At 35.9% G+C, this 27,812-nt stretch overlaps 1 protein-coding gene across 1 annotated transcript; it reads left to right on the top strand.

The window, feature by feature from the left end:
- Window positions 1-27,812, top strand: MAP3K2 (mitogen-activated protein kinase kinase kinase 2). The gene is made up of 15 exons (XM_009587411.1): window positions 1-114; window positions 1,866-1,906; window positions 4,429-4,528; window positions 6,396-6,509; window positions 7,151-7,250; window positions 8,213-8,343; window positions 11,966-12,045; window positions 13,943-14,010; window positions 17,018-17,113; window positions 19,796-20,002; window positions 20,745-20,893; window positions 22,630-22,761; window positions 24,106-24,235; window positions 25,333-25,510; window positions 27,315-27,812. The coding sequence occupies exons 1-15, from the start codon at window positions 22-24 to the stop codon at window positions 27,538-27,540; spliced, it is 1,845 nt and encodes a 614-aa protein (XP_009585706.1). The 5' UTR covers window positions 1-21; the 3' UTR covers window positions 27,541-27,812.

Raw genomic sequence — 27,812 nt, 5'->3', positions numbered from 1 at the left:
CAGCAAGCTTTGAATTCAATCATGCAGGATTTGGCAGTGCTTCATAAGGCCAGCCGTCCTGTATTGCCCCAGCAAGAAACAGGAAAACCAAAGTCATCTTCGCCTAAAAAACAGGTAATCTTTAATATCCTTACTAACCTATTGAACACGGAATGTCCTGCTGTGACTTCTATAATTATTTTTCTTGCCAGACCAGTGAGCATACCAGAATGAGCTATTAGTCTCCCACATGTGCTGCCATTTTCTTTGTTCATGTTCTTAAATTAGCAGCAAAATGAAATGGTGGCATTTCAGACCAGATCATAGTGTATGCTTAAATGACTCCGATCCTGATAAATTGAAGATCATAGGGGTGTTTTGACACTGTACGTAGATTGTTGTTGTTGTTATTATATTGGTACTAGACTATTTTAAAATATCATGGTGTGCTAGCATCTCTTATTTGGAATGCTTCTTTAGAATGAATTTTATAGTATACTAGATTGCCCAGTTGTCAGCTATGTCATACTAAAGAATGTCAGTACAGCAGCAGAAATGTACTTAAGCTCCTTTACTGCATCTTTGGCCTCAATTTTTTGTTTGTTCATATGCTGGAAATGTGAGTTCTTTCCAGCTCTGTTTTTCTTCTGCAGATACTGAACACAAACAGAAAAGTAGTAAATAATGTGTTGATAGGTTTGAACTATTATATGGAGACATTAGGAGAGGAGAGGACGTGGATTTTTACCCAAATTGTTTTAATAGCCCTATTGAATTAACTGTATATTTATTTGATTGGATCCTTAATTGACAGTACAATATTTCATGAAACTTCGTTTTGTGCAGTCTGTGTTCTACCCTTTAAAGATCAAAGTATTTGAATATATTTGGCTCTTAAACTGTCAAAAACTGATGGCTACATCTTTTTCATTCTGTGCTTTAAAAGCTGTAAGAGTTCAGTATGTAACACAAGGGTGCTTTGCTAGTGTCATATAATTCACTTCTGAGCCGTGACTTTAGACATTGAAGTAATGTGCATATATATGATCCAAAATGATTTGAATATAATACATGTTTAGAAAGTTAGAAGAAAAATAGTTGAGCCATTTCTGAGTTTAAATGTGGTAGGGGTGAGGGGGAAATACATGTTTGTCATTCTGTTTAAATTTGTGAATTTTGAAAGTAATCACTTGTGAATCAAGTAGTTCTTTTGGAAGATACAACATTGTTATTTGGATATAATCTCTGTGGTTCAATGCATTATTTTTTTTCCTGCAATAGTTGCTAATACAATTTGAATCTTAAAATTTTAAGATATTTAAATTTAAAATTTTAAAATATTTTGCAGAACAATTTTATTTCCATATAACTGCAGATATTTACAGGTATCTTTGTTATTGGGAAATTGATTGCATGAATGCTGGCTTAATTACATGTGTGGTTTCTATGGTAATGCTTATGAAACAAGATATGTTTCTTAAGCCTGGAACGCTCAGCTTTGAAGAGTTCATAAAAACCTGTTATAGTAGCTAAGACTACGTGCCTGTTCATGATGGCGAATTCTTTGGTAATCAGTTCCACGCTGAATTTGAAATCATGAATCTGTTATAATATTAAAATATATTGATAGAAAATAATGTGTTTACTTACAGAGGCATTCATGGTACTTCAGAAAAAATTTTTTTTTTTTTTTTTTACACATTGTAAGCCTCTATTAGATACCTCAGCTGAAGTAGGTTGTTAAAATGCTTGGTATATCAGAAAGGACAGAAAAAACTGCTTAAGGATTTTACTTCTGGTATAGGATTATTGAATGAGATTTCATGGCCTTCATTAAAGGAGGTAGTAACAAATTAATAGTGGTTCCTTTATCTCTTTTCTTACAGAACGATGTTAGAGTCAAATTTGAACATCGAGGTGAAAAAAGGTAAGGTGGAAACACAGGAAATAGTCTTATCTTTTAATTATTTATAGAATTTTGTTGGGCTCCTATCATAAAGTTTCAAATAAACTGTTCAAAGTGTTTCAGATATCTGAGTGTATTTGGTTTGAGCTTAAATTTAATTTTGATATGAACACAATTTAAGGAGAATTAATCTGTTTAAAATGTGGGCTCTAAGTATACATAAATAGAGAATTATCTTACTGTAGCTATGTCCCATGTAATGTCCTTCCTTTTTTTTACCCTTCAGATAGATGTTTGTAACCTAGAACAATTAGATCATTAGTATAGATCTCAAATATGAGTAGACCAGTTTTTTTGCTGCGTCATATGTGTAATAAATGCATGATAATGTATTGTTACTGTAACACCCAGAGGAAGAAGCCTCGATCTTAAAGCTCAGTATTGGATTGTACATTGGAGGAACCAATCTGAGAACTGTAATAGGAAAATTTATTAGACTTTATAATTAGATTGTTTTAATTGATAATTTTGAATAATCAGTTAAAATTTATTTTCATTTTGTGTATGAGAGGTGAATGATGTACATGCTTAAAGTATACAAACATCTATCTCTACCTCTGCTCTGATTGGCTGCTCAAAAGCTTTTACAGACGTCGATCCACAATTCCGTGCAGGACTGGTTTGTGGACAACTCATTTTGTCTCTTTCTGAAAGCATAAATCTTCATTGTACCTACAGAGAAATGGTTATAGAATAAGATCTTTGAAAATACATAATGAAAAAGGAAATAATATCCTGGTCATGCTATTTGTCAATAGAAATGGTAAATTCCTTAAGTAAAGATTGCTTCAGAATGAAACTTGTGCTACTTCTGGGCAGTCCTTAGTGTGATGTGCAATAGATCAGTGTGTATCCACGCTGATTACAGTATGTGCCCTCCCTTTACATGGGGTAGTAAGATAGCTGTAAGTTCCCTAGGTATTAACACTTTTCAGCTTCTTTCTATCACTTTTCTGAACATCACATGTGACAGTGCATCAGTAATGGTTGAGTGCTATAAGTAATTTGGAGGAAATAAATCTTTTCAAAAGCTTTGAAAATTGAGGACTTTTCTACCTAGCAATTTCTTGTGAAATAAGTGGAAACATAAATTTAGAACAGAGGACGCTTTCCTCACTGCCAGTCTGCACGGGCAGTGCGTTTTTGCAGTTTATTTTAATTCACTTTCATAGTGGACTAAGTTAATCAATTCAATATGAATACAAGCATAAAGTAAGTGTGTGGAAAGATACCTTTCCCTAGCATTTATGCTGATGGGCCTAGCTCTGTTTTGGACTGTCCCAAGTAACTTGAGCCTGCTGGCCCAGGGGTACTGGGCAGCGCAGGCTCATTGCTCAGCATGAATTATAATACTTTTGTTGCCTGAGCATGTAAATCTAAAGATAAATTAATGAAATGATGCAAGAAAGAAGTTACGCAATGGCTTTCTCACTAGCTTTTAAAAGGGGAAGTGGAAAAGAGAAGTGATTCCGGAGTTTCTTTCGGTAGTGAATGTGGCACTCTGTACCAAGGAGCGTGCACTGTGACGGGCAGAGTTCCAGGCTTGCTAAACAAATTGTTAACTACAGTGAGAGTTGGTGTTGGGGTTGGGTTTTTTTAAGATTTTTTTTTTCAAAATAATTTTAAATTGGAAGTGGCCTGGCTTCTAGCTTCATTTCAGTGAGAAATACTGTTCCGTAACCAGTGTACCAATTGAAACACTGATAAGAGACAGTTATCCTTTGCTAATTTTTCTTCTTCACAAAATTTGAGTGCTATTTCTTTTGTGAATGTGAATTGAATGTACCTCACTAGCTTAGTCACTTCTAAAAACTTTTTTTTGTTTAATGGTGTTGTGTCTCAAATAATATAGTAGTTTTCTGTAGTAAAAGGTCAATTACAGGCATTTTGGGCTATTTGGTTTGACGAGACATTCAGTTAAAGGAAAATCTGAATTGTTGACCTACAACTGCACCATTCTTACAGGAGCACACCTGAAGCACAGTTAGTGATGGACTCAGCAGTTTGAGCGTGTAATTCATTATGGTAAAGATGGTGACATTTAGTTACATTCCTCAGATGAGACAGTTTTCTGGATTTCCAAAACATGGGGACTGTAGGAGTAATTCCTTTCTGATGCTTATGCTTGTCAGCCTACGGTACTCCATTATCTTAGTTTTTTGAAGTAGAAAATTTTAGAAGTTTCTAAGAATTTGCCTCTGGAATGGAGGCATGCAAAGCATTAAATTAAGAAAGAAGCCATATGCAACCAAGTAAAAATAGTCATAATGAGATCTAATTTTATGTGTGATCATCCCTTATATCTTCTTCACTGCTCTTCTCTCTTTTTTAATGACTCAGAATATGGATGACAGTGAATAAAGCATAGCCTCTTATGGTCTTTGTAGTAATAAATTTAATTCTAAGATCGCTCTTGAGTAATGAGTTGCCAGATTTTCATAAGTAATGGACAAAAATTCTTTATAACTTAAATTGTGTTTCAGGATCTTGCAATTACCAAGGCCTGTTAAACTTGAAGATCTTACAGCTAAAGCTAAAGTTGCTTTTGGACAAACTATGGATTTACATTACAGCAATAATGAGGTAATATTCTGTGTCTTTTAAATTCCCAGTGACTTGTACATTGATTATTTTAAGGCTGAAATTTGCTCTCGTAAGCAGTGAGAACTACTCCTGTGACAAAACTTATTCCAGTCACAAAACCCCAGATTTCTAATGTGTGTGTTCTCAAATATGTAAGGCTTGTCTAGATTAAGATAGGCAGGAGATGCATGAAATGTTTTATGAGGAGAGTCATATCTTAATAAATCATGTCTCAGACTTGATTGGGAATGGGTAAATTGTCTTCCTGCTCTGCCACAGTCCTGTTGCATGACTTTGGGAGAGTCTTTATCTCTTTGAGCTTTGTCGTGTTTGTAAATTTGAAATAACATTTATCCTTTCTTGTACATTTTTTTTTCTTTAAGGATTAGTCTTGTTAGGTAATTGCTAGAATGTTGCATTTAATAATGTTTGGATTGGAGAACTAGGCTTAGCTGTTGCTCCTCTTAAAGTGGCTCGTTCACTAAGATTTCTTGGGAACAGTGCTGGTGCTGTCAAGCCACTTATGCCTGATCAAGATTACTTCCAGCTTTCCTTTAGAAGTAGAGATGGAATTGTAATAGGAAATATATTTACAGATGCAGGATCCATTCTGAGGAGTTACTTCTGGTTTTTGCCGTGAGTCAGCAAAGTGTATGGAAGATTATTTGTGTGCTTGATTATGCACAACATAAGTGCTGTATCTAATCTGCATCTTTGCAGAAGAGAATGCCTATTACTGCTGTTTGTTGGTTACTCACTACCTTACCAGGCACTTCTGTGAAACTGATCCTCAAACCGAAGATTTCCTACAGAAGGCTTTTGGAGATTAGGAAGGTCAGAAGAAATGGCCTTTCACGATGCTTTAACCTCAGCTCCTTTCTCTGATAGATTTTTAGACATTTGAGCAGGTTTTCTGCTTGTCATCTTCTGCACTAGTTGGCAAATCATCCCATCACCTTTCAGAAATGTGATGGTAATAACCTGTCATTAACATTAAAAACACAACTTAAAATGAAGAGTATGCTTACTTGTTATTAAGACCTTCATCCCTCGTTCTCATTTCTTTTTGTATAAAAGTACTGTATTTCAACTGATGTTGTATTTGCACATCACTGACTGAGACGGTTTATAAGTAGAATAGATTTTAAAAAAATCTATATTGTGCTGTTGCTTTGTTACAAGCAGAAGTTGTAACTTACCCTCCTGAAACATAAGCCCAATTTTAATCATAGAACTCAGATCTCAAGTGTACTTTAACAGCATATCATTTTCTGTTCTAAAGATATATGTATGCCAAGTTAATTCTAATTAATTAGATCCAAGAAGATTCTAGTGAGGACTACAGTTGTTCCATGTGGATCACATCATGCCTGATAACTTCCTTAACAAATTCTTTTATTCAGTGGAGAAATTCTGCTAGTGGTACAACTTAAAATAAACATAGTTGTAATATTGTGAGATAGAAAAATGTGCTTTATGCTCTATAAAATAGGACTTATTTTTATTTATCTTATAGACTTGCATTAATTTAGGCGATGGCAAATACATTGACACTGTTGCACATGTTTCTCTGAAACTTGTAGGATATTAAGTTGTACATGTGTAAAATGGTTGCTCCTTCATTTTGAAGACTTGTTCCACCATGCTTCCACCTATTGAAGGCATGTGAAGGAAGAGTTAAGGTTGAACTTCAGACATTTTGGTGGTAACTTGAGGCATCATTTAACAAATTTTTTTTTCAAGTTGTTTGGAATGAAAGGAAAGATAGGATCAGTTTATTTGTTTCTCTGCACTTGACTTCCTCATTTTTTTCTTGTGTCCTGTTTAAGACATCTTTTTTATTTTTTCTTTTTTCTCCTTTTTGTAGCTTGTAATTCCATTAACCACACAAGATGATCTGGACAAAGCTGTTGAACTGCTTGACCGTAGTGTTCATATGAAGAGTCTCAAGATATTACTTGTAATACATGGAAATACACAGGTATGAGTTGACATGCTAAATGTCTTCTTCCTCAGTTTTTATATTGAAGTATAATTTGTATCTTTTCTTAAAGATGACATTTTTCCAATTGAAAACATTACTGATTGCTTCTTTAGTTCGCTTTAAGCATGTATTAGCATTTTGTATTGACTCGTTTTTAACTTTTTCCTGGATACTGTTCTTCTCTCTTTGTATACCTTCCCTACAGTGCTAGAAAAGTGTTCTGTAATAGGATGATAATGTGGTACAGATCTGAGAAGCACATAGAATTTTAAGTAACTGTAGCTATTTGAAACTGTTTTTTAAGTCATATGCTGGTGACACTCCTATATTGCAAGTTAAATGTTGTAGCAAACAGTAGCAGTGGACTATAGGCTAAATACTGAGTTACTTTGGTATTATCTATCACACCACAGCCATGATGTTGATAGAATTGGTATACTAGTACATATTGAAAATTATTTTTAAATATTAAGAATGAGCTACTAAAATAGATGAATTTTGGTATAAATTGACAAGCTTCTTTTCGACTACTTGAAAAAAAGAATGTGTTGCTCAAAACTTTTAAAAGTTTGCAAAGTATTTTCCTCGTCAGGAGTGTAAAGTAATAATTGCAGTTTGTAATATGTACGCATTTTCAGTCACCCAGTGTAAATAACGTCGAACCCTTACCCTCACTGGAAGATTTAGATAATACAGTGTTTGGTGTGACAGACAGAAAAAGGCGGCTGTCAGTAATAGGTAAGCAACGTATTTCAATAGCTTTAATTGTAAAAACTTTTTCTTTGTAATACTCTCTTCGTGAAGATCTTGTTCTCAGCGCAGACTGTTTGAATTTCTCTACTCATCAATGACTCACATACTATAGAGTTTGCACTCAGAGGAATGGATCTTGAATTTTAAGTTCAAGGTGGTTTAAATGTATATAGTACAGAAAATTAACCCAAAAAATCACAAGTAAATAAATCTATGTAGAATTATTTGAGGTAACTGATGGGTATCCTAAAAAATTGATGTTAGTACTCCACTTTATTTTCAGTTACAGGAATGAGTTACTGAAAAATCTGTTTGTTTATATGGCAATGAGTTTCCTTGCTCAACTTAGGACTCACATATTTTTTTAATCTTAATGTGTGAACATTTGTTTAAGATACTTATTTTCACATTGATATAACCTTTTTGCCTATTCATGTTTTAAAGTTAGTGTGATGTTAACTTCCAAATTTAATTATGAAACTAGAGAGTTTAATGAATAATTTTTCAGACAATTTAATTAATTTATTATGCATTTATTATGAATAGAGGTATTCATGTTCTTGCAGATGTAATATTCTACAAAGAAAAACAAACTGAAATTCTCAAGAGTTGGAAAGGATTAGTTGACATGGGTGGAAAGGTTTGGATTTTTGTTTTGTTTCAAAAGTAGAAATTTACCCAGCTAGATGTGCGGGCAAAATATATTTCTGTTCCTACATAATGAAAATTCTTTTTAATGCTATTGAGGCAACCCTGCCCCGAATTTTTCATAATTCCTGGATTACAGATTTTAAATGCTATACGTAAGTCTTGTATTGCATAGGCATTTGAGAAATTTCTAAAGCAAGAAGTGATCCAGGCAGGCTTAGTGCCTATGAAGTATTTGAATAAAGCCCCTGGATTCTGGATTAGTGAAGAGGCTCTGACTAGCCCTTTTCTTTCAAAAGGTTCTAATACTCGTGATAGAAGTTCACCTCCCCCAGGATACATTCCAGATGAGCTGCATCAGGTGGCCCGAAATGGGTCCTTCACCAGTATCAACAGTGAGGGTGAATTCATTCCAGAAAGTATGGATCAGGTACGTGTGTGTCCTATTAAAATTAAAGTTTTTGTTAGATTGATTTATGAAATACTGCTGTTCAAGAAGGATATGGAATTATTAGAAAGAACAGTTAAAAAAATGATGACAACCCTAGAAAACACAATTTGTGAGAGAAGGTTAAAAATAATTGTGGTTGTTTAGTCTTGTAGAACCTGTTTTTTCTCTGTAAGTCTCTTCAATTATTTAAATATGTTGCTACAAGGAGAAAGGTAATATACTTAATTTCCATGATAGTTGAGTGAGGTAGTGATAGATATAAATTACAGCAACAGATGTCTGCATTAGAAAGCATAAAAACCTTCATTTTAATGAGAAGGATATGTAAGCAAAATCAGTTTTACAACTTTCCCAGGTAATCAAAGGAGGTTTTAAGGAAAAGTTTGGGTTTGTCAGAATTATTTGGACTTAGTTGATACTGTGTTGGGGTAGAGACAAGGGGATGGCGATGGGCCTGGTATAAATAAGCTCTGAAATACTTTCCACAGTCACATTTTTGGGGGGGTGGTGGTGTCACAAATGTATGCTATTTTGTTCTCGTTATTCACATAGAATCATAGAATAGTTTAGATTGGAAGGGATCTTTAAAGGTCATCTAGTCCAACCCCCCTGCCATGGGCAGGGACATCTTCAACTAGATCAGGTTGCTCAGAACCCTGTCCAACCTGACCTCGAATGTTTCCAGGGATGGGGCATCTACCACCTCTCTGGGCAACCTGTTCCAGTGTTTCACCACCCTCATTGTAAAAATTTCTTCCTTATAGCTGGTCTGAATCCACCGTCTTTTAGTTTAAAACCATTCCCCCTTGTCGTGTCACAACAGGCCCTGCCAAAAAGTCTGTCCCCATCTTTCTTATAAGCCCCCTTTAAGTACTGAAAGGCCGCAATAAGGTCTCCCCGAAGCCTTCTCTTCTCTGGACTGAACAACCCCAACTCTCTCAGCCTTTCTTCATCCCCCTGATCATTTTTGTGGCCCTCCTCTGGACCTGCTCCAACAGGTCCATGTCTGTCTTGTGCTGAGCGTTCCAGAGCTGGACACAGTACTGCAGGTGGGGTCTCACCAGGACAGAGTAGAGGGGCAGAATCCCCTCCCTCGACCTGCTGGCCACACTGCTTTTGATGCAGCCCAGGATACGGTTGGCCTTCTGGGCTGCGAGCGCTCATTGTCGGCTCATGTCACCTGCATTGTTGGTGTGGGATATCAGCACACTTAGCATGAATAAAAATCCTGCTCTCTGAATATCAAAATTGCCCTTAAAAACAGCAGGAAAAAATGGAGGAATGTAATGGCTCACAGAATTGGCAATGGAGAAAGAGATATTTTAAGGAGGAAAAAAAAATAATGCTGCATACCCGAATTACTTCAAGTTCTTGTTGACATTGGCACTGTATTCACAAATGGCAAGAGGCAATGGTTTTTATGAGCTGACTAAATGAGAGACAGATGATAGAATAAAAATAGATGCAAAGAGATTGTGCAATTTGTTGCACAATTTTAATGACTGAGCTGGGAATAGAGGCTGAATCTCCTGATTTCCAGACCAGGGTGCTATTCATTATCATAGCCATGTGGTCAGATCCAGCCCGGGCCTGGATTCATTCAGTGAAATAATTACTTTTGGACTGGGCAAAGTAATTTTTGGTCACTGACTGGTCAAACAGACAGATGAGGCCCAGGATGTCCAGAGTATTCAAGAAACATGTGAAGTAACCTGTCATGTATGCATTGCTGTGCAAGCTGTCAGCAGGGTTTAAATACAGGAATTTTACTTCCATAGGAAGTCAGGTTAGTTCAACCTAAGCAGCCTCAAGGGCCAGATTGGGGTGTCGGGAACTCACAACCTCTGTTTGCACCCTTCCCCCTAAGTTGCCACATCACCTTGGCAAGTGTTGACTATTCTGCCTGCATCTGTCACAGCCTGCCCCACAAAGACAGGATGGGAATTTGGGAGTGGAGGGCTTTGCTCTGCTCTCCTGTTGGTCTGCCTGGGTACGGCTATTCACACTCTGACAGCAGACCCCACTCTTTCTCTACAGATGAGATGATGGTTTGGATAGAATGGTCTGCCAGTTGGACCATACTGCATTAATTTATAGAGGTAATTAATCTGGCAGCAGATGGGCTTTTTTCCCTTTCGGGACCCGCTGCTCAGCATGAGAAAAGAGGAATATAATTGCTGAACCTATAGTAAATGTTGTCCTCCTCGATACAGAGTTCATTTAAGTGTCTGAGTGTCTGAGTTTGCAGAGTGCAAACTCACTTTCTGGACTCTATTTCTTGAATAAGTACTTGATTGGTGCTCAGCAAAGTATGTGCCCAGGACCTTGAAGATGCAGCACAAACCATAAAAATTGGAGGGGCAACTGCTTAATTTACAGCAAAAGACTGGCATCCAATTAATATAAAACAATAGATGTTATACAATATACCAAAACAAACTTTATTTTAGGAAGGAGCTCATTTTAAGACAACAGATAAGCTTTCCACTCTGTTTTTGAGAGGCAGGCTGGTAATATTGTCACATTCAATAAGGCAAGATTTAGATTCCATTTCCTCTTCTTTTGTAAAACATTTCAGATCGCTTTACTGCAAAAGAGAAGGGAGTGATGTTTGCCTGTCATCATACTTAGGACTTTAAGGGTGGTAGCGCGAGATAAACAAAATGAATTTCAGCCCATAGAAATAGATGGTAGTCAGTAGGATGCTCTTTACTATCAATCCACTTCTTTTTCTCTGGATTAGAATTTGAGCAACAGAGAAAGTGTTGATGATTATTTTCGTTATGTAATAGATCTGGCCGAGATAGTCAGTTTTATGACTTCTTCAGACTGATACATGGCAGATTGCACACAGCTCATGAGCCTTGATAACTAGGTTGTCAGAAGTGTTTTAGGAAAAAATCTCTCTGGTGTTTTTGTAAACTCCAGTTTCAGATGCAAGTTTATTTTATTTGAAACAGGATTTTGAGTTGGGTGAAAAGGGAGAGTCTTTCTCCTTCCATTTTCTCTTTAGTTCCATTTAAAATTCTGCGTAACTCAGTTGGAGTCCTAACTAGAGATAAAAGTTTAAAAGCTTTTTACAGTATTTGGTTTTAGCTCTTTTCTGTGACTTCTAGTTGGCCAAACTTAAACCACTACAGAGATTATGTAAATGTGTTCATCACAATCAGTGTCATATTTGAGATTTTTTTCTTTGATGACAACAAAACCCACATTTTTTTTTTTTTAACTGTCTCAACTTTTTATCCTTTAGAGGCCTTATTTGTGTTATTCTGTTAAGCTACTCATGCAGATACTGATAAAATGTTAAGAGACAATGGCGTATACAGGAAGAATGTAGCAGTACAACTTGGTAGGTACAAAGCATGATGCAGGATTAAACACCTTAACTATATTCTAGTTAGATGTGAGAAAAATGACAGAATCATTTTAGGAAAAAGAATGTAATGCAGGTTCAACTATGGCAGCTACCTTTTTCTCTAGTAATTAACATTTCTGGTTTGGTTTTGGTTTTTATTAGGCATTTCGAAGCAGAAACCTTCAAGCATTTTAAAAACAAAAAATTGAACTTGTTGGTCTTTCTCTGCTTGTTATTTTTTAGATGCTGGATCCGTTGTCTTTGAGCAGTCCTGACAACTCTGGCTCGGGAAGCTGTCCCTCACTTGACAGCCCTTTAGATGGGTAAGAATTACTTATATTCATTATTTATCTTTATTAGATTGCATAATGTATCAGTTGTAACATATAACTCTCCAGCGACAGCTATTACTGAACTTCTTCCAGAAATTCCTCTGTTACAGAACATTTATAAAAGCTTATCGAAACTTAATTGCTTACTAATGCACAAAAAATAGAAGTAGCTTTTTTTTTTACAATTTGCATTTGAAACACAAAAATCTAGACGTCAGATCCTACAAAAATGTACTTAAGATTTTTACTAAATATTGCCAGTCTTACATATATGTGAAGTATATTCCTTGGCAGTGAGCAACTCCATCAAATTTACATTTCTTAGGTACTGTTAGATGAAGTAAGCTTCCCTTTTCCAAGGTTGAGGGTACCCAATTCAAGAAAGAGGGTGGAATCATTTAAAGACTTCAACAGGCAGTCTTCTCCTTTTCTTTGCAATTACTGTCCATTCCTCTCCCTTTGTTCCCATTGCAACTTTTCACTTATTTTTCCTTATTTAAACCTGTCAGTTAACAAGAGGCAGCATGTACTGTGATGGGTCTGGAGATCTATTTTGATTGATCTGTTAGGAGATTCATGTGTTTTGTGAGGATCACTGTCCACAGTTTCTCAGCCACCAGGTAAGCCAAACAGAACATACTCCTGTTTGGCTTATGGTTGGTCAGGCAAATAACCTTGGGTCTTATGTTGCTCAGGTTGGCTACTTGTTTATTTGGAACTGCTATACAAATTATACTGCCAATTAAATATTTTATTTAATTGGTAGAAAAGTAAGAAGTTGGAATTCATTGCCTGTGGCGATTAATCAGAGCTATAGTATTCCATAGTACCATTTCATTTGAGAATGTGTGATTTGAGGACACAAATACCTTTGGTCTAACAAATAAATTTAAGTAAGTCTCCATTTCACAAGCAAAAAACCAATACATGTGAAAAGTATTTTGTGGTTGGAGTGTGATAGGTTATACACACAGTGTTTAATGTAGCTGCATAGGACAGAAATTCTACCAAATGCCAAATTTTTAGGTTTTTGTGGGGTAGGGGTGAGTGGAAGAAGGGGAAACAAAGCAATCTAATTTGACTCATGTTTCTTCTTCAAAACTTCTTTTGGTAGTTTTATTTACTTCATTTGTCACCTCTACTTTGTTTTCTTTTTTTTTCTTTTTTTTTTTCTTCATTCAAATATTTCCTACAAAGATGTAGGTTTTGTGTCTCCATTTAGTTTCTGTTACCCATTAGATAAATTCTTACCAGAAAAAGGACGACATCGTTTTGGTATGTTTATGGAAATATATTGTAATCAGTTGCTCTAACTGGCAATCCCATCCATTCCTTTTGGTGGCTGGGTGTTACATACCAACTGTAGGTAAGAAACAGTGTGATCATATACGAACCAAAAAATTCTTCATCATTCTATACTCTCTTAATCCTATACTTTCATGGAGAGAAGAGGAAATATTTTGAGATGTTAAAAGGTTCTGCATTTCTGTGGTTAAATTTCCTTACGAGTTTTTGTAGGCTGTATAAGAGATTTTGCCAGTCTATAAACCTTTGCGTTTAGCCATAAAGGTGTTAAACATAACAGTGCTTCTTTGTGGCTTTACCTGTGATAATTCATGTTTTTACTAATACCATTGCTCATTAACAGTCTGTTACTTTCTTACTACATTAAGCTCAATTAGCAAGCTTTTCCATTGTTACTGATCTTGAATTGTTATTGATACCTATTAGACTTGATTTTCAAAATTGGGTTCCACATTTGTAAACCGGTGCAGCAACTTGTATAGCAATAACTTTTCATCAGTCAAAGAATTTTGAGACAGTAAGATTAAATGTTTAAGTACTAGATTAACAGCTTTTTAGATGCTGTATGTTTTTACACTTCCAGAGACAACTATCCCAAATCTCGGATGCCAAGAGCACAGAGCTATCCAGATAATCATCAGGAATTCTCAGGTAGGCAAAAATCACTGGACATACTAGCTTTCCAGAACTCTTCCTCTTGCAAATAATAGGGCTTAGAAGGGAAGTTCACATTGAGAAGTATTACATTACATAAACTTAATATGATAGGAGAAAACAAAGCAACAAAATCCAATCCAAATGCCCACAGTAAAAGAAACAATGAAATATGAGATCTTCCAAATTTTTTCTTTTAGATTATCATGTGTAACACCACTGTTAGCGTGCATAGTATAAATTATCTGCTTCTCTGAAAAGAACAAATGATGCGGTGGATAGGGATACACAACAATTTGTTAAACTGGACTGTAATATCCATCTCTAAGTTGGCACGTAACCTTGGTTAATTTATTTAATTTTGGAGTGTTGTGGTTTAACCCCTGTAGGCAGCTAAGCACCACACAGCTGCTTGCTCACTCCCCTGCAGTGGGATGGGGGAGAGAATCAGAAGGGTAAAAGTGAGAAAACTCATGAGTTGAGGTAAAGACAGTTTAATAGATAAAGCAAAAGCTGTGCCTGCAAGCAAAGCAAAACAAGGAATTCATTCACTGCTTCCCGTCAGCAGGCAGATGTTTAGCCATTTCCAGGAAAGCAGGACTTCACACCTAACGGTTACCTGGGAAGACAAACACCGTAACTCTGAATGTCCTCCCTTCCTCCTCCTTTCTCCCAGCTTTTATTGCTGAGCACAACCTCATATGGTATGGGATATTCCTTTCATCAGCTAGGGTCAGCTGTCCCAGCTGTGTCCTTTCCCAAGTTCTTGCGCGCCCCCAGCCTACTCACTGGCAGGGCAGTGTGAGAAACAAAAAAAGCCTTGATGCTGTGTAAACACTGTTCAGCAATAACTAAAACATCCCTCTGTTATCAACACTGTTTTGGTCACAAATCCAAAACATAGCACCATATGAACTACTATGAAGAAAATTAACTCTATCCCAGCCAAAACCAGTACATGGAGCCTTCATTTTTTCCTGTGTGAAATGAGGATCAGTTTGAAGTGCTCATGACTTCTGTAATTGAAAGCACTGTGAAGTGAAAGGATGAAGGAGAACTGTGTGCTGTGCCTATAAATTAATCATCACCACTAATGTTGTTTTCATACAATACTCTGGCTTGAATCAAAGTTTTGTGCATGGTTCAGGATACGAAGTGCAACGGGTAACCTTGAAAGTGCTTTGAACTGTCTCTCATGAACATGCCTCGCTACAGAGTTTTGCTGTTACAATAATTAGCTTCTAGTGAATCTGGGGTGTTTTGGTTTTTTTGGTCTATTATATAGTTTAAAGCTTCTTTTATTTTGTTTATGAAGCTTTATCCAAATAACTGTGTGATGGTGTGTTTTTTCTTTTAAGGTTTCTAGAGTGCTTAACAGATTGCACCACTTAGTTCAACTTTATTTTCATTTATATGTATAAGAAGCATTTAGGTGGGAGAGATAAACACCAAAAAAGTTGGAAATGTCAGAAATTAGTTTGCCTTTGGTAATCTTAATCTAGTTTACTTGTGTTTGTTTATTACAGTTACTTTTCTAATAGGATGATCTTGCAATATTTTTTTTCTGGTTTTTTCCTGTGGGATGCTCTGCCCTGGTATTTTAACAATGGGATAGACAGCAATCATTAATTCCATATTCAATATTTATTCTCATGTTTTGATGTGTAACAAAAACAGAATAGTATATAGAGTCAGAAGAAATGTCCATCTGGCCTTGTCTTTTCTCCTGCCACAACCAGTACCAGGCTTCTATAGAGGAGTGTGTAATATTCCTTCCTCAGACTATACTCCTAGTCATGTATGGCTTAAGGGTTCTGCAAATGCAAGATGCTCTTCTGATGATTTGATGGATTATTTTTTTTTTCCTTCCACAAATTTTTCCAGTCCCTGTTTCAACTTGTATAAACTTTTTCGGTATCAACAGTATGTTGTGGCAAGGAGTTGTGCAACTTACTGTGTTTTATGAAGAAGTATGCTCTTTGTGATTCTTTTTTTTTTTTTTTTTTTTTTTTAACAGACCTCTTTGTCTCTCTTTGAGCTATTGCTTTTCTGGACTATAGAGGCCTACATTCCTTACGGAGAAGCAATTTTGTATCTTTGATCATCTTTGTACTTCTAAATCTTTTCCAGTTTTACTAAATCCTTTGAAATGGAGTAGACCAAAACTTTGTTCAGTGTATCTTAATGATTTATAGCATTTAATTTGCTTCTTAGCCAATACAGAGAGTTCAGCTGCTGCATTATTGGAACTCTCTATCACAATCCTCTACGCTAGCCTACACTGAATTTCTCTGCCATTTTAACATCCAGTCATGTAGACTCTTAAGGGCTTTCTGTAATTCTTCTGTTGGCTTTATTTCTCTGAATGATTTTGTCACCTTGCTGTTCATCATTCTATCCAGAGGATTGATGCATAATTAAACTGCATGAGTTGTAGTGGAACTGTTGACCATTTAGTCCCATCTTACGTACTTATCATCTAACCACTTATTTATGCATTAGGGACTTTTCCCTTTATCTTATGAATACTTTTCTCCTTCCATAATTTTTAAAAGAGGACCTATTGAATGTGTTTTAGTAATTCAAACTGTTGACTCATTTGCCAATTTTTCATATTTATGCATGTTTAAATTTTATTCTTTGTAGTAGTTTCTGCCAATTTTCCTGCTGCACTGTGATGTCCCAGAATTCCTCTAGAAACAATTTTTAAAACTAGAGTAATTAGGTATGCTGCAATCCTCTGACGTTCTTTTATGCAAGAGGTTACAAACCACTTGAACTATTGGATTCTTGATCCTTTGGAACTTTTGGCTGAATGTCCTTTTAGTTAGTGTGATTTGTTAGATTTATGGCTTTTGTTCTATAATCTTTTTTGCTCTGATGCTTCAACTTGAAGCATATGCTCTGATATGTTCCCCTATGTTTAAGTTTATAATATCAAACTATACCAATAATGTGCTTTTGCCACATTTTAAATTTTGAAATGTATCCTTTTATTTTCTAGTAGACTATGATATTCCAATATTTGAGAAATTTGGAAAGGGGGGGACTTATCCCCGAAGATACCACATTTCATATCATCAACAAGACTATAATGACGGTAAGTGTGAATACTGCAAGAGTTCTACTTTATTAATCTGTTTTTCTCTTCTTAAAAAGTGAAGAAGAAAATTTAGATTGTAAACTCTTAATGAAAAATATTGAAGAAGTTGAGAGCTTAACTTCTTTCCCCAAAGTCACTTGCTAAACTTCTAATAATTGATGGAGCTGCTGAGCAGTCTTACTTCTGGTAAAGTTATGGATTACAGAATCCATGACTCATATGCACAGCTATGAAAATGTTCTCTATCTTTGGCCATGCAAGAGTCATCCAGTGTAAGCTTTTGACCTTTATGACCCTTTTCTATCCAAAGTAGGTATGACAGTTTGTCATTTCTTGTTTTGCTTAAAAAAAAAAAAAAACAAATACAGTGGAGCTCCTATTAACAGTTTCTCAGATCAAAAGAGTAAATAAAATTGAAGAACAGAGATTTAAACCAAGAAATAACAATTAGCTGGTGAAATCAATTGTTAGAATGCAAGACAGCACCTGCTGATGTGGCCACAAAACTGATTTGGACAGGAATAACATTGATGTAAATTTAACACATGTTAAATTTCCAAAGGAAGGAAAGAGGAGCAGCTGAAGGATTGTCTGACTTGAGGGTGTGTCAAGCACTAGTTGAGAAGTGTTAAGAAGAAACTTCTCCAAAGACCAGATGGTTTCATTTGCAGTATGGAATGAGCACAGCAATAAATGGAATTCTGTAACAGAATTCACAGAAATACCAAATTGAAGGACTGTAAGGCAGCTTCGGTCCAGACCCTTGCTCTAAGGCAAGATTGAAGAGGCAAAGATCTGTCACACTGACTTTTAAGTAAACTCTAAATTGACTTTAAGGGAAGAGATATTAATTTTCTTTACGTAACTAACTTCGAAGATAGCTTATCTTATAAATTACCTTTCTCTGTCTTCTAAATAATTTTTCCTGCAAATGGAACTAGTAACTAGTTACTTCATTTTAACACAGTGAAAACACAGTTAACACACTACCCATATATAACACTACATCACACACACATCTGTTTTCTCTCCTTAGTTTTCTTCTTTCAAGCCTTAAGCCTTACCTCAGACATTTTTGCAAGCCTCATATTTTTTTTCCTGGTCTCTTCTCTATTCTTGTAGTGGCCAAAACTCGATAGAGTGCTCTAGCTGAGGCTTTTCTCATGGCCACTTTATGTATAACGTAGGATATAACCATAACTTGGTATGTAACAGTCATGTTAATGCATTCCAGAATGACACTTTCCTTTTTTTCATAGTCACCGTATCGACTGCTGTTCAGTCTGTGGTCTATTATAGTTCCTCTATCCTTTTCTACATGACTTTTAGCAAACCAATTACTTCACACTTTGTGGTTTCTGCATTTGTTTTCTCTTTAAGTATGTACATTGTACTTCCTTACTGAATTTCATCTTGTTGATTTCTGAATCATCTCCAACTTACTAATATCATTGTGAATTTTTATTTTTATCTTTAAACGGACTTCCAGCCACACTTAACTTGATGTCGTCTGCAATATTTCAGTGTATTATATTCCATCATAGATACATCATCAGTTAAAATAGTGTATGGAAGTGGACTGAAGGTAAACTGCTGTGGGTGTCCACTTAGATTATCCTCCCCTTTGATGAGAAATCACTGATAACTGCTCTGAATCTGTCTTGGGCATACTCTACATAGTAAGTTGGTCTATGCAACACTTCACTAGTTAGCTTACGAGAATGTCCCGATGAAATGGGGAAATTGGATTAGCTATATGTGGCAAACCAATTATGGCCGGTGTATCACATTATCTTCTCAGTGGTTTATAAAACTGCTTAATAATTTGTTTGCATATCTTTCCTGGAATTTAAATTGGCCAGACTAGTATATAAATCTGAGTCCGCTTTTTCAAAAATATTTTGTCTGCCTTCTTCAGTCCCCAGGGAACTCCTCCTCCAGTGTAATACGGAATGAATCGGAGACTCCTTCAGCTATTTCTGAGTTCTATAGGATGAAACTTCATCAAGCTATGCTGACCTAAAAATGTTTGAGTTATCTAAATATATTAACATGAATTGTGTTAGTCATCTGGTTGAAATTAACCTTTTTGAAGAGCAATGCCCTTTTTTTTATTCTAATGCTGTAGCCATCTCTGAATTATGCATTGTTTGTGATTTTTTTTTTTTAAAGTATTTTTTTGTGGTCTTCCTCTTGATTCCATGTGTTAGGTCTTTGCATTCAATTCTTACTAGTTTACAGGATGAAGATGCCAGCCTGGGCACTATTGGAATGTAAAGATATTTCTCATTCTCCTACTTATCAGAAATTTGGTATTTATACCTTAATAGAGCAATAAAGGTGGAGGCAGGGCATTTTCCTTTCTCCTCTCACAGCCCTCCAGGTTTCTGAAGCATGTCGATTACATTTCAGAACAGTTGTAGAATTTGGTCCCAATTTCAGTCACTTAAATGTAAACCAGTTTTTGATTCAGTGTAATCCTTACATACATCGGTGATTGATGTTTGTTTTCTTTTAGGTGGAAAGTTAAACCAGTAAATTTCATGATCATTGCATCATATCGTATGCTGTGGAAGATTTGAATGACATTATGTGGAATTCATAAAGTATTTGCATACACACATTGCACAGGAGTATTTTTTGTAGTGTAATGTTATTATTCTTTCTATATCATTGAAGGTCGTAAAACTTTTCCAAGAGCCAGAAGGACTCAGGGGAACAGCTTCCGATCACCAGTTAGTTTCAGTCCCACTGATCACTCACTGAGCACCAGTAGCGGAAGCAGCGTCTTTACGCCAGAATATGAAGATAACCGAATGAGGAGGAGGGGAAGTGACATAGACAATCCTACCTTGTCAGTCATGGACATCAGCCCACCCAGTCGCTGTAAGTTAAGGCATTTTGTGAACTCCACTGTAAAACCCTTACCTTTCACGTATATCATGACAAAAATAAGCGTGTTGTCAAAATACATGCAATTGAATAGTATGTTTTTTTCTCTCTAATAGGAAAAAGTCAAGACCGTATGGTCATCAGTTTTTTCATTGCTTACTGTGCCAACCTTCATGTAGATTTTCACATGGAATTTGCATCTGTGATAACAAAACACTTTAAAAATATTTTTGATGATTTGTTAGACTCTTGAGGGCCTGAGAAGGGTTTTGTAGGTTGCAGTTACTATTTATTTTTGCAGATGTTGGTCAAGTTTTCTGATAAATCGTAGACCTCAAGTGATACTGTTTTATATCTGTGGTGGCATTTCAGGAACAAATATACTTTGTGATGACTTCAGTAGCTGGTACATTTTAATCATACCTTGATTTTAAAAAAAATGTTACTAAGTTTATTTAACATGCTTTTTCTCTTTTTCAGATTAGCTGTTGCTAGTTGTTTTAAGTATGCCTATCTCTACCACAAATTATTTTGTGAATAAATTTAAGTAGCTCATGTTTTCTATCTTACAGGAAGTTTTATTGATATTTGTAACATATGGAGAGGTTTAGGACGCACAGTCTCTGTTGTTGAAAAACGTAGTCTTTGAAAAAAATTATTTTCTGTGTATTCCAGTTTTTCTCGATCAGCTGAATAACAAGCTCATTTGAAAACCAAAACATACTTGTATTTTCAGCACCACGAGCTCCAACTAACTGGAGACTTGGTAAACTGCTGGGTCAAGGTGCATTTGGCAGAGTATATCTGTGTTACGATGCTGATACTGGAAGAGAACTGGCTGTTAAACAAGTTCAGTTTGATCCTGATAGTCCAGAAACCAGCAAGGTAAGTGATACCAAGGAGAGAGTTTGTAAAAGGCTTCTGCTGAAGTGGTGTGTTCTAGACTAGACTGATGTTCCTTTCCTTGAATAGGATGATGTTTTAAAACATGTTGTGTTTTCATGTCCTTGTTAGGAATCCTGTTTTGTTAGTACCTCAGAGAATTAGTTTGGTTCCTGATTTTAATGTTACATCCCATCTTTTAATTTTCAGACATATTCTTATGTAGTGAACATACATAACTTAATTTGGTGCGGTCTCAGTCTCTAAAATTAAACAATCCATTATGAAATGTGCTCTGAAATAGATAATTATTTATACTTACAGGAATTAGAACAAGTTCCATTTATAAACAGAAAAATCTGTACTAATTTAAGTGTTCCTGAAAATAAATTCTCGAGAATATCTTATTTGGCTATGAAGACAGTTTGAGATTCTTATCTTTTTTTATCTTTTGGGAGGATTTGGTTTTGGTTTTGTTTTTAAACTTTGGGCATCAGGGCTACTGTTATTCGCTGTATTCCTCTCTGAAGAGCAACGGTTTCGTTGTCAGTTTATTCTCTCTCTAAAATTGAACTTGACCTTCTTTAAATACTGCACGCTTGAGAAGAGACACTATTTAAAAGTAGCACCAATCTTCTATTTCTTTTTTCCCAAACCGTACTTGCTGCTTTTTACAGGATGGAAAGAGAATTATTACTTTTCCTGCATTAGGACTGCATTCTGCACTGTGGGAGCAAGGCCGGGGAAACAATGGGTGTAAGCATGATTGCAGAATTGAGTGGCTACCAGTTATAGTTGCTACTACTAGTGATGTAGGATGAAGGAAAAAAGCCAAGAATCATTTGTGCTGTAGGCTTCTAGTGTAGTTGTTGCTGCTACTTCTTTAAAATGTAAGAAAACCACTGATTATGCTTTGGAAATGTTAAATATAAAATACTGTGGTCTCTCCTGTAGCAACAGTTTTGTGACCTCACTTGCCATAGCATTTTGTAATGTGTGCCGTGCAGTGTCAAAAAATCTGTTTTTCTTCTAACCTCAGCAGTGTGAGGGTATCATTAATAGTGATTAAGTCTGTGATGAAAGACTTCTAGGTGAAATTTGGAATCCAGTCAAGTTTGAATTCGTGGGTTAGTATTTTTCCAGCGTCTTACTGTACATTCCGTTTCAAAATACCTTACTTCCTATTTGCAAAATTTTTAGTATTTCACATAGCTCTAGAGAAAGCACTATATCTGTTAAGGTTTTTCTTTGTTGTATTTCATTATTATAATATTAAGTGGTCCTCAAAGGCATTTTCAAAGTATAGTCTGTCATCCTGGGAAAATTAAAAATTAATGCTAATTATTCCACTACAAAGATTTAAAGATTTTTTTTTTTTTACCCAATTGGAGGCTTGTGACATATTGCATAATGATCACTGACTTCATACACATATTGATATCTGCTGTGCTCTGAAACAAACATAACTTCAAAATAAGAGAAACAATGAAATAACAGCAAAATCATCCCAAAGTCAATTTATAGAAAAGCCATAGTTTTTTTTACTTCCCTCAATCTAATGGTGATATTTTCTTGTTATAAAATGTATAAACTTTACATAAGCTACAAGAGTATTTTGTTACTTCAGTTTGCATAACCCTTCAATATGCACATACTGCCCTGCTTTAAAAAAATCTAAATCCAAAACATTATTATTACTACATCAAGCATGGTAAATCTTGTCTGTTTTTTCCTTTTAGGAAGTAAATGCACTTGAATGTGAGATTCAGTTGCTGAAAAATCTGCTGCATGAAAGAATTGTTCAGTATTATGGCTTCTTGAGAGATCCACCAGAAAGAACACTCTCTATATTCATGGAATATATGCCCGGGGTAAGCAAGAGAGCTAGTCCACTTCAACTGTCATTTCTATGCAATATGACAAGCACCCAAGTAGACAGCTTTTGCGGAAGTGCACACAGAGAGTAAAGAAATGTCCAAGTTAAAAGCAGTAGCCAAAGATGGCTACTGACAAGCGTTTACAGGAGTCTATCTTCTCCATTGCTTGTTTAGGTTTTCAGAATTACAGTGGTTTGTACAAAAGTTGTTTGCATTTGATTTTGGCATAAGAAGTGCCTGGCAGTGTCTTTACTAATGATAATATTGTCTTTTCAAACTCTTGAATCTTCCTGAATTATAATGTTTCTTTTTGCTGTGCTTCAGCTTGTGCTGTTGTATAGTCACCATCTCAACTGCTCAATTATTTTGGGAAAACAAAAAGTAGCTAAGATGTGTGAGAATAAGTGCATACAGAAAATAATCTTGGTGCTTGTTTTTTGTGTGGCACTTAAGTACGTGCTGAGCTGTTCTACTGTTTTGTTAAGAAATATTGTAAGGTCAGAAGACTGTAGATTTTCATTTTCTCACCAAGTGGGGTCAGCAGAGCTAAATAAAATGTGCTCATATAAAAACATAGACTCTGTATTTCTGAGTAGTTACAGCATCCTACTTTACTGTGAGACTCCAGAGAAGAAAAGCGGTGTGTCGGTTTTTTTGGTGGTGGTGGTGATTTTTTGGTTTGTTTGATTTTGGGTTTTTTTTATGTGAGTTCTGGGCTTTGTTTTGGGGGGCTTGTTGAATGTTTCTGAGATTTGGAGTCACAGAAGTAATCTTAGCAGTTTGTAACTCTGTGTGACAAAGCCAGGTTATACAGAAATAGTTATGAAACCATGAATTTTTGAGTTAATGTCATTTTAAGCCAAGACTTGCTTACCTCTTAATTTTTACATAAAGCACCATCCTTCAGCATGTGGTCTTTTTTTCCTGACAACCTTTTTTTTTGCTGAGTATAAACTAACCAGGGTAAACGGCATGTGTTTTGTCCAACTTGAGTAACACCATTTAACCATCAAAAAAGTTGAGAGTGGTGTTTGAGTGAAAATACTGCTGTTCTCTTTTTCTGTACATCACACTGGAACTATTCAGCTGCTTGACAGTTTTAAAGTTAATAGCATAACATTTCAGTACATGACTTCTCTGTCCAGCCTCTCCTTTGTCAAAGTTTATATTTTTCTCAGTGGAGGTAAAACTGTATCTGTGCTTTTAAGTTGATCTAGAGAAGTATTGCAACTTTAAAAGCCTACATTTCAGCCATAAATTTCATTGAAGTTCAACTGTAGTATTAGCCCACTTGTGACTGTAGAAATGTTAGTGGTTTATACTTCTTGTTTGCCATAGGGTTCCATCAAAGACCAATTGAAGTCATATGGAGCACTCACAGAGAATGTGACTCGTAAATATACGCGGCAGATTTTGGAAGGAGTTCATTATTTGCACAGTAATATGATTGTCCATCGAGATATTAAAGGTAATGATAGTTCTGTGCACAGTTCAGTGCTCTTTACTACAAATTCTTTTCTAGTCTTGTGTGAAGTGCTAAAATGTAATTAAGTTTGAAATGCCAAAATACTGACTTAAAATCAATGAGAATGCTTTCCGTCATTTATTTCTGTCACTGTTGTAACTGAAGGGGGAAAAATAAACATCTTTGTGATGTTCTAGCAGATTTCTGAAAGTGTTTCTGTAGTCTCCGTCTGCAAAACAATCATGATAAATTTCTTTCCGATTTTATTTTAGTGTTAATAGTTGTGGATATATCAAAGGGTGATGTCATTACAAATAGATAGAATATGCAGAGGAAAGCATCATGACTCGAAAGTTTATTTTTACGGAGTTTTGTTTCTATCAATTACATAGAAATTACCCAGCACTTCATGGTACAAGAAATGACTGGCAGAGGTGACTTGCCTGATCAAATGACTCAGACTTCTTCCATTTTACTGTCAGGAAACCTGAGGAAACAGACATATTTACTTTTTGCAGATAGATATAGGTGACTTGCAAGTGCTGCATAAGCACGTTACTTATATGTAGGAAGATGGTGATGTGCAAAATAGGTGTGTTGAACACAACACTGTTGTATTCCCTAAAACTTTTACAATTTTCCTGTTGCTTTGTATCAATAGTGTTTTGTCCAAAAAAGGTTGAGATATCACAGTCAATCTGTACATACTTATGCAGATAAGTGTTTTGAACAAACCTGTAACACAGTTTGAGATTTTGTTTTAATATAATATGAAGACATTTTCAGTTGTGTGGAAACTTCTTTGCCGCTTCTTTTTATTTCCCTTGTATGGCACATTCCTTATTTTGTCAGGAAGGCTTTGCAAAGTGACTAGGACTTCCCAGAAAAGTTCTAGGATGCAAATCAATGTGTACAATTCATTATTTTCTGAACCTTGGAATAAAGTAATAGGAATGAGCAGAGAAAGTAAATTCTCTAGCTTGATCAGCTCAAGGTTGATCTTGCATTGTATCACTGAATCCAAACTTTTGTTACCGTTTTCCACAGGAAAATGTTAATGGGCCTTTCATGAACGTAGTGCTGTGTTCCCTTCCTTCCAGGAGCAAATATTCTGCGAGATTCAGCAGGCAATGTGAAGCTCGGTGACTTTGGTGCCAGCAAACGGCTGCAGACGATATGCCTCTCTGGTACAGGAATGAAGTCTGTCACAGGAACTCCATACTGGATGAGTCCAGAAGTTATTAGTGGAGAAGGGTACGGCAGAAAAGCAGATATCTGGTATGTTAAAAAAAACCTTCTCTACTGAAAGGTGTCAGAACAGGCTCTTGTTCAACAGAGTCTAAGTGTTCGTTATCGGAAGTTGGAGTCTTTCATTCTGGGGTTTAAGCCGAAGAAGGTGGCACTGACAGTCATAATTGGAGAGCGTAACACTGAAACTTGGGAATTTTTCATTTGGCAATTCCTCAGCCTATTGATTTAGGGATTATAACAGAATCCTTTGAACTGACCTTGCATGAAGTTAGGATTACCAGACTCTTTGTAAATCCTGGAGAGCTACTGGGTGAAAGCAACACGTGAAGCGTTGAATCATCAGTTAAATCAATGTCCTGTAATGAAACTTTATCACTGAAATACCTTTGATGCAAGGCAGAAAATGAAATGCTTGTCCTTTAAAAGATGAGCACATAAGAATGAATTAGCCAGATTTAAATGGCAAATATCAAAAAATAATTTCGTTTAAGTTGTTGTTAAATATTTAAGAATTAAGAGAAAAAGGTAAATTTCAAAAATTAATGTTTGTGATGCATTGTGTAATATGATATAGTCTAACATAGCTCCAGCCCTAAGGACAGAAGATTTTAGCGATTAAACTCCTTGCACTGCAGGTGATCTGTGAACACGCAGAATAACAGGTAGGCAACAGTAGATATGCAGGAATAGTAACACTTTGTGTGTTTAAAAAGGAACCACGCTATATCCAACCACTGGCAATACTTTTAATGTTAGGGAAATTAATTTAGCCTACTTTGGATCACTTAGTAATTATTCTGTTATACTTGAATAATAGAACAGCCTTATAGATTTCAGGCAGTTGACTTGTTCAACTTTGAAGTATTTGTACCAAGACTAATACATGTTTTTTGATGGAGAAAATCCTGGTTAAAACTAAGAAAAAATACTGAAATTTGACTTCTGTCAGTCAGTAAATCCTTATTGTGTAAAGAAATGTACCTCTGTCTAACCATAAAACTTCTTGCAAGCATCTTGAAAAACCATAAAACTTCCTGAAAATTGGGAAACTATTCCAGCCTATCCATTTTGCAACATTATTCGCTTGTTATTGGAAGAGGCTGATCTTGCAGGACTTACGGAGCAAAGTTTTTCTGGCCATACGCATGCCCTTCGGCCTTCCTAAATCCTTTAAACATACATTTTGTATACGAAGATTGTTTAGGATCTTAAAACTTTGTTTGTCAGTCTAAGTATATTTTTAGTATCCTTGGCTATAAGAGGACGATACCACTGAAGTACGGTTTTAAACTTTTCAACTACCATGTTACGTTTGCACGTTATTCATTGGTGATAACATTGGTGATAAATGAGCTAGCAATATATGCAGTATACTCAGAGCATTCCTCTTGCTTGCATTTCCATTAGGCCTTAATGAGCAAGAAAGCTTTCAAGTGCATTCAGTACCCGCAGGTGTCTGAAGAGCTGGGGTACAAGGGTTGTGCAGCACTCGTGGCCTGTATCAGCCTGCTGAGCACTGAGTAGCGGCAGTGCAATAACACAGTCGGTATTACCTAGATAAATATCTAATTATCTCTTCACTGAGGTAGTAGCTTTTGGCCCAGTGAAGTAAGAAAGTAAAGATGTAGGTAGTGATCTGTGTAACTTTGAGATAAAGCATATAGCTGTACATGCAATTTTTTTAAACACCTGTTTTCTGCTGAAGTTGCTCTGTGGAGTTAAGTGGACGCTACTTATTTGTGGTATTTTAGTTGCTCTCTGCTATTTCTTGTTTTTCTAGAAGGGCATGACTCTGTTGTAACCTGATGTTTCACTTCTGCCTCTGTTTCAGGAGCGTAGGTTGTACAGTGGTAGAAATGCTCACTGAGAAGCCCCCCTGGGCAGAGTTCGAAGCAATGGCTGCCATCTTTAAAATTGCCACTCAGCCAACCAACCCCCAGCTACCACCTCATGTCTCCGACCATGCTCGGGATTTCTTGAAACGGATTTTTATCGAGGCCAAGCTGCGACCATTTGCAGATGAACTGCTAAGACACACGTTTGCACACTATCACTAACAGCCTGCCTCAACTCAGCTTTCATCTACTGCATTTATTTTCTATTTGACTGCACTTTTATTTTTATTTTTTACAAAAAAGGAGAAAAAAGACAAGAGAGAATATTCTCTTGAATCTTTGTTTCACTTAGATTGTAAACAATCTAAATTTTGTATCTGAAATGAGAATCTTCTCTCCCCCTCTCCCACCAGGACTAGAATTTTTCGTTTCTATAATGTACTGATGTGGTTCATGTAGATAAAGCACTTTAGTACATATTTGTTCCTTATTTA

The sequence above is a fragment of the Fulmarus glacialis genome, unplaced genomic scaffold (genome assembly GCF_000690835.1).
Source record: "Fulmarus glacialis isolate BGI_N327 unplaced genomic scaffold, ASM69083v1 scaffold8941, whole genome shotgun sequence".
Taxonomy (NCBI): domain Eukaryota; kingdom Metazoa; phylum Chordata; class Aves; order Procellariiformes; family Procellariidae; genus Fulmarus; species Fulmarus glacialis.
This window is presented reverse-complemented; position numbering and strand designations above follow the sequence as displayed.

Coding starts and splice junctions, on each gene's coding strand:
- MAP3K2 (XM_009587411.1), top strand. CDS start 22: ATGCAGGATTTGGCAGTGCTTCATAAGGCCAGCCGTCCTGTATTGCCC. Junction 4,529..6,395: donor TACATTACAGCAATAATGAG/GTAATATTCTGT, acceptor TCCTTTTTGTAG/CTTGTAATTCCATTAACCAC. Junction 17,114..19,795: donor TCAACAAGACTATAATGACG/GTAAGTGTGAAT, acceptor ATATCATTGAAG/GTCGTAAAACTTTTCCAAGA.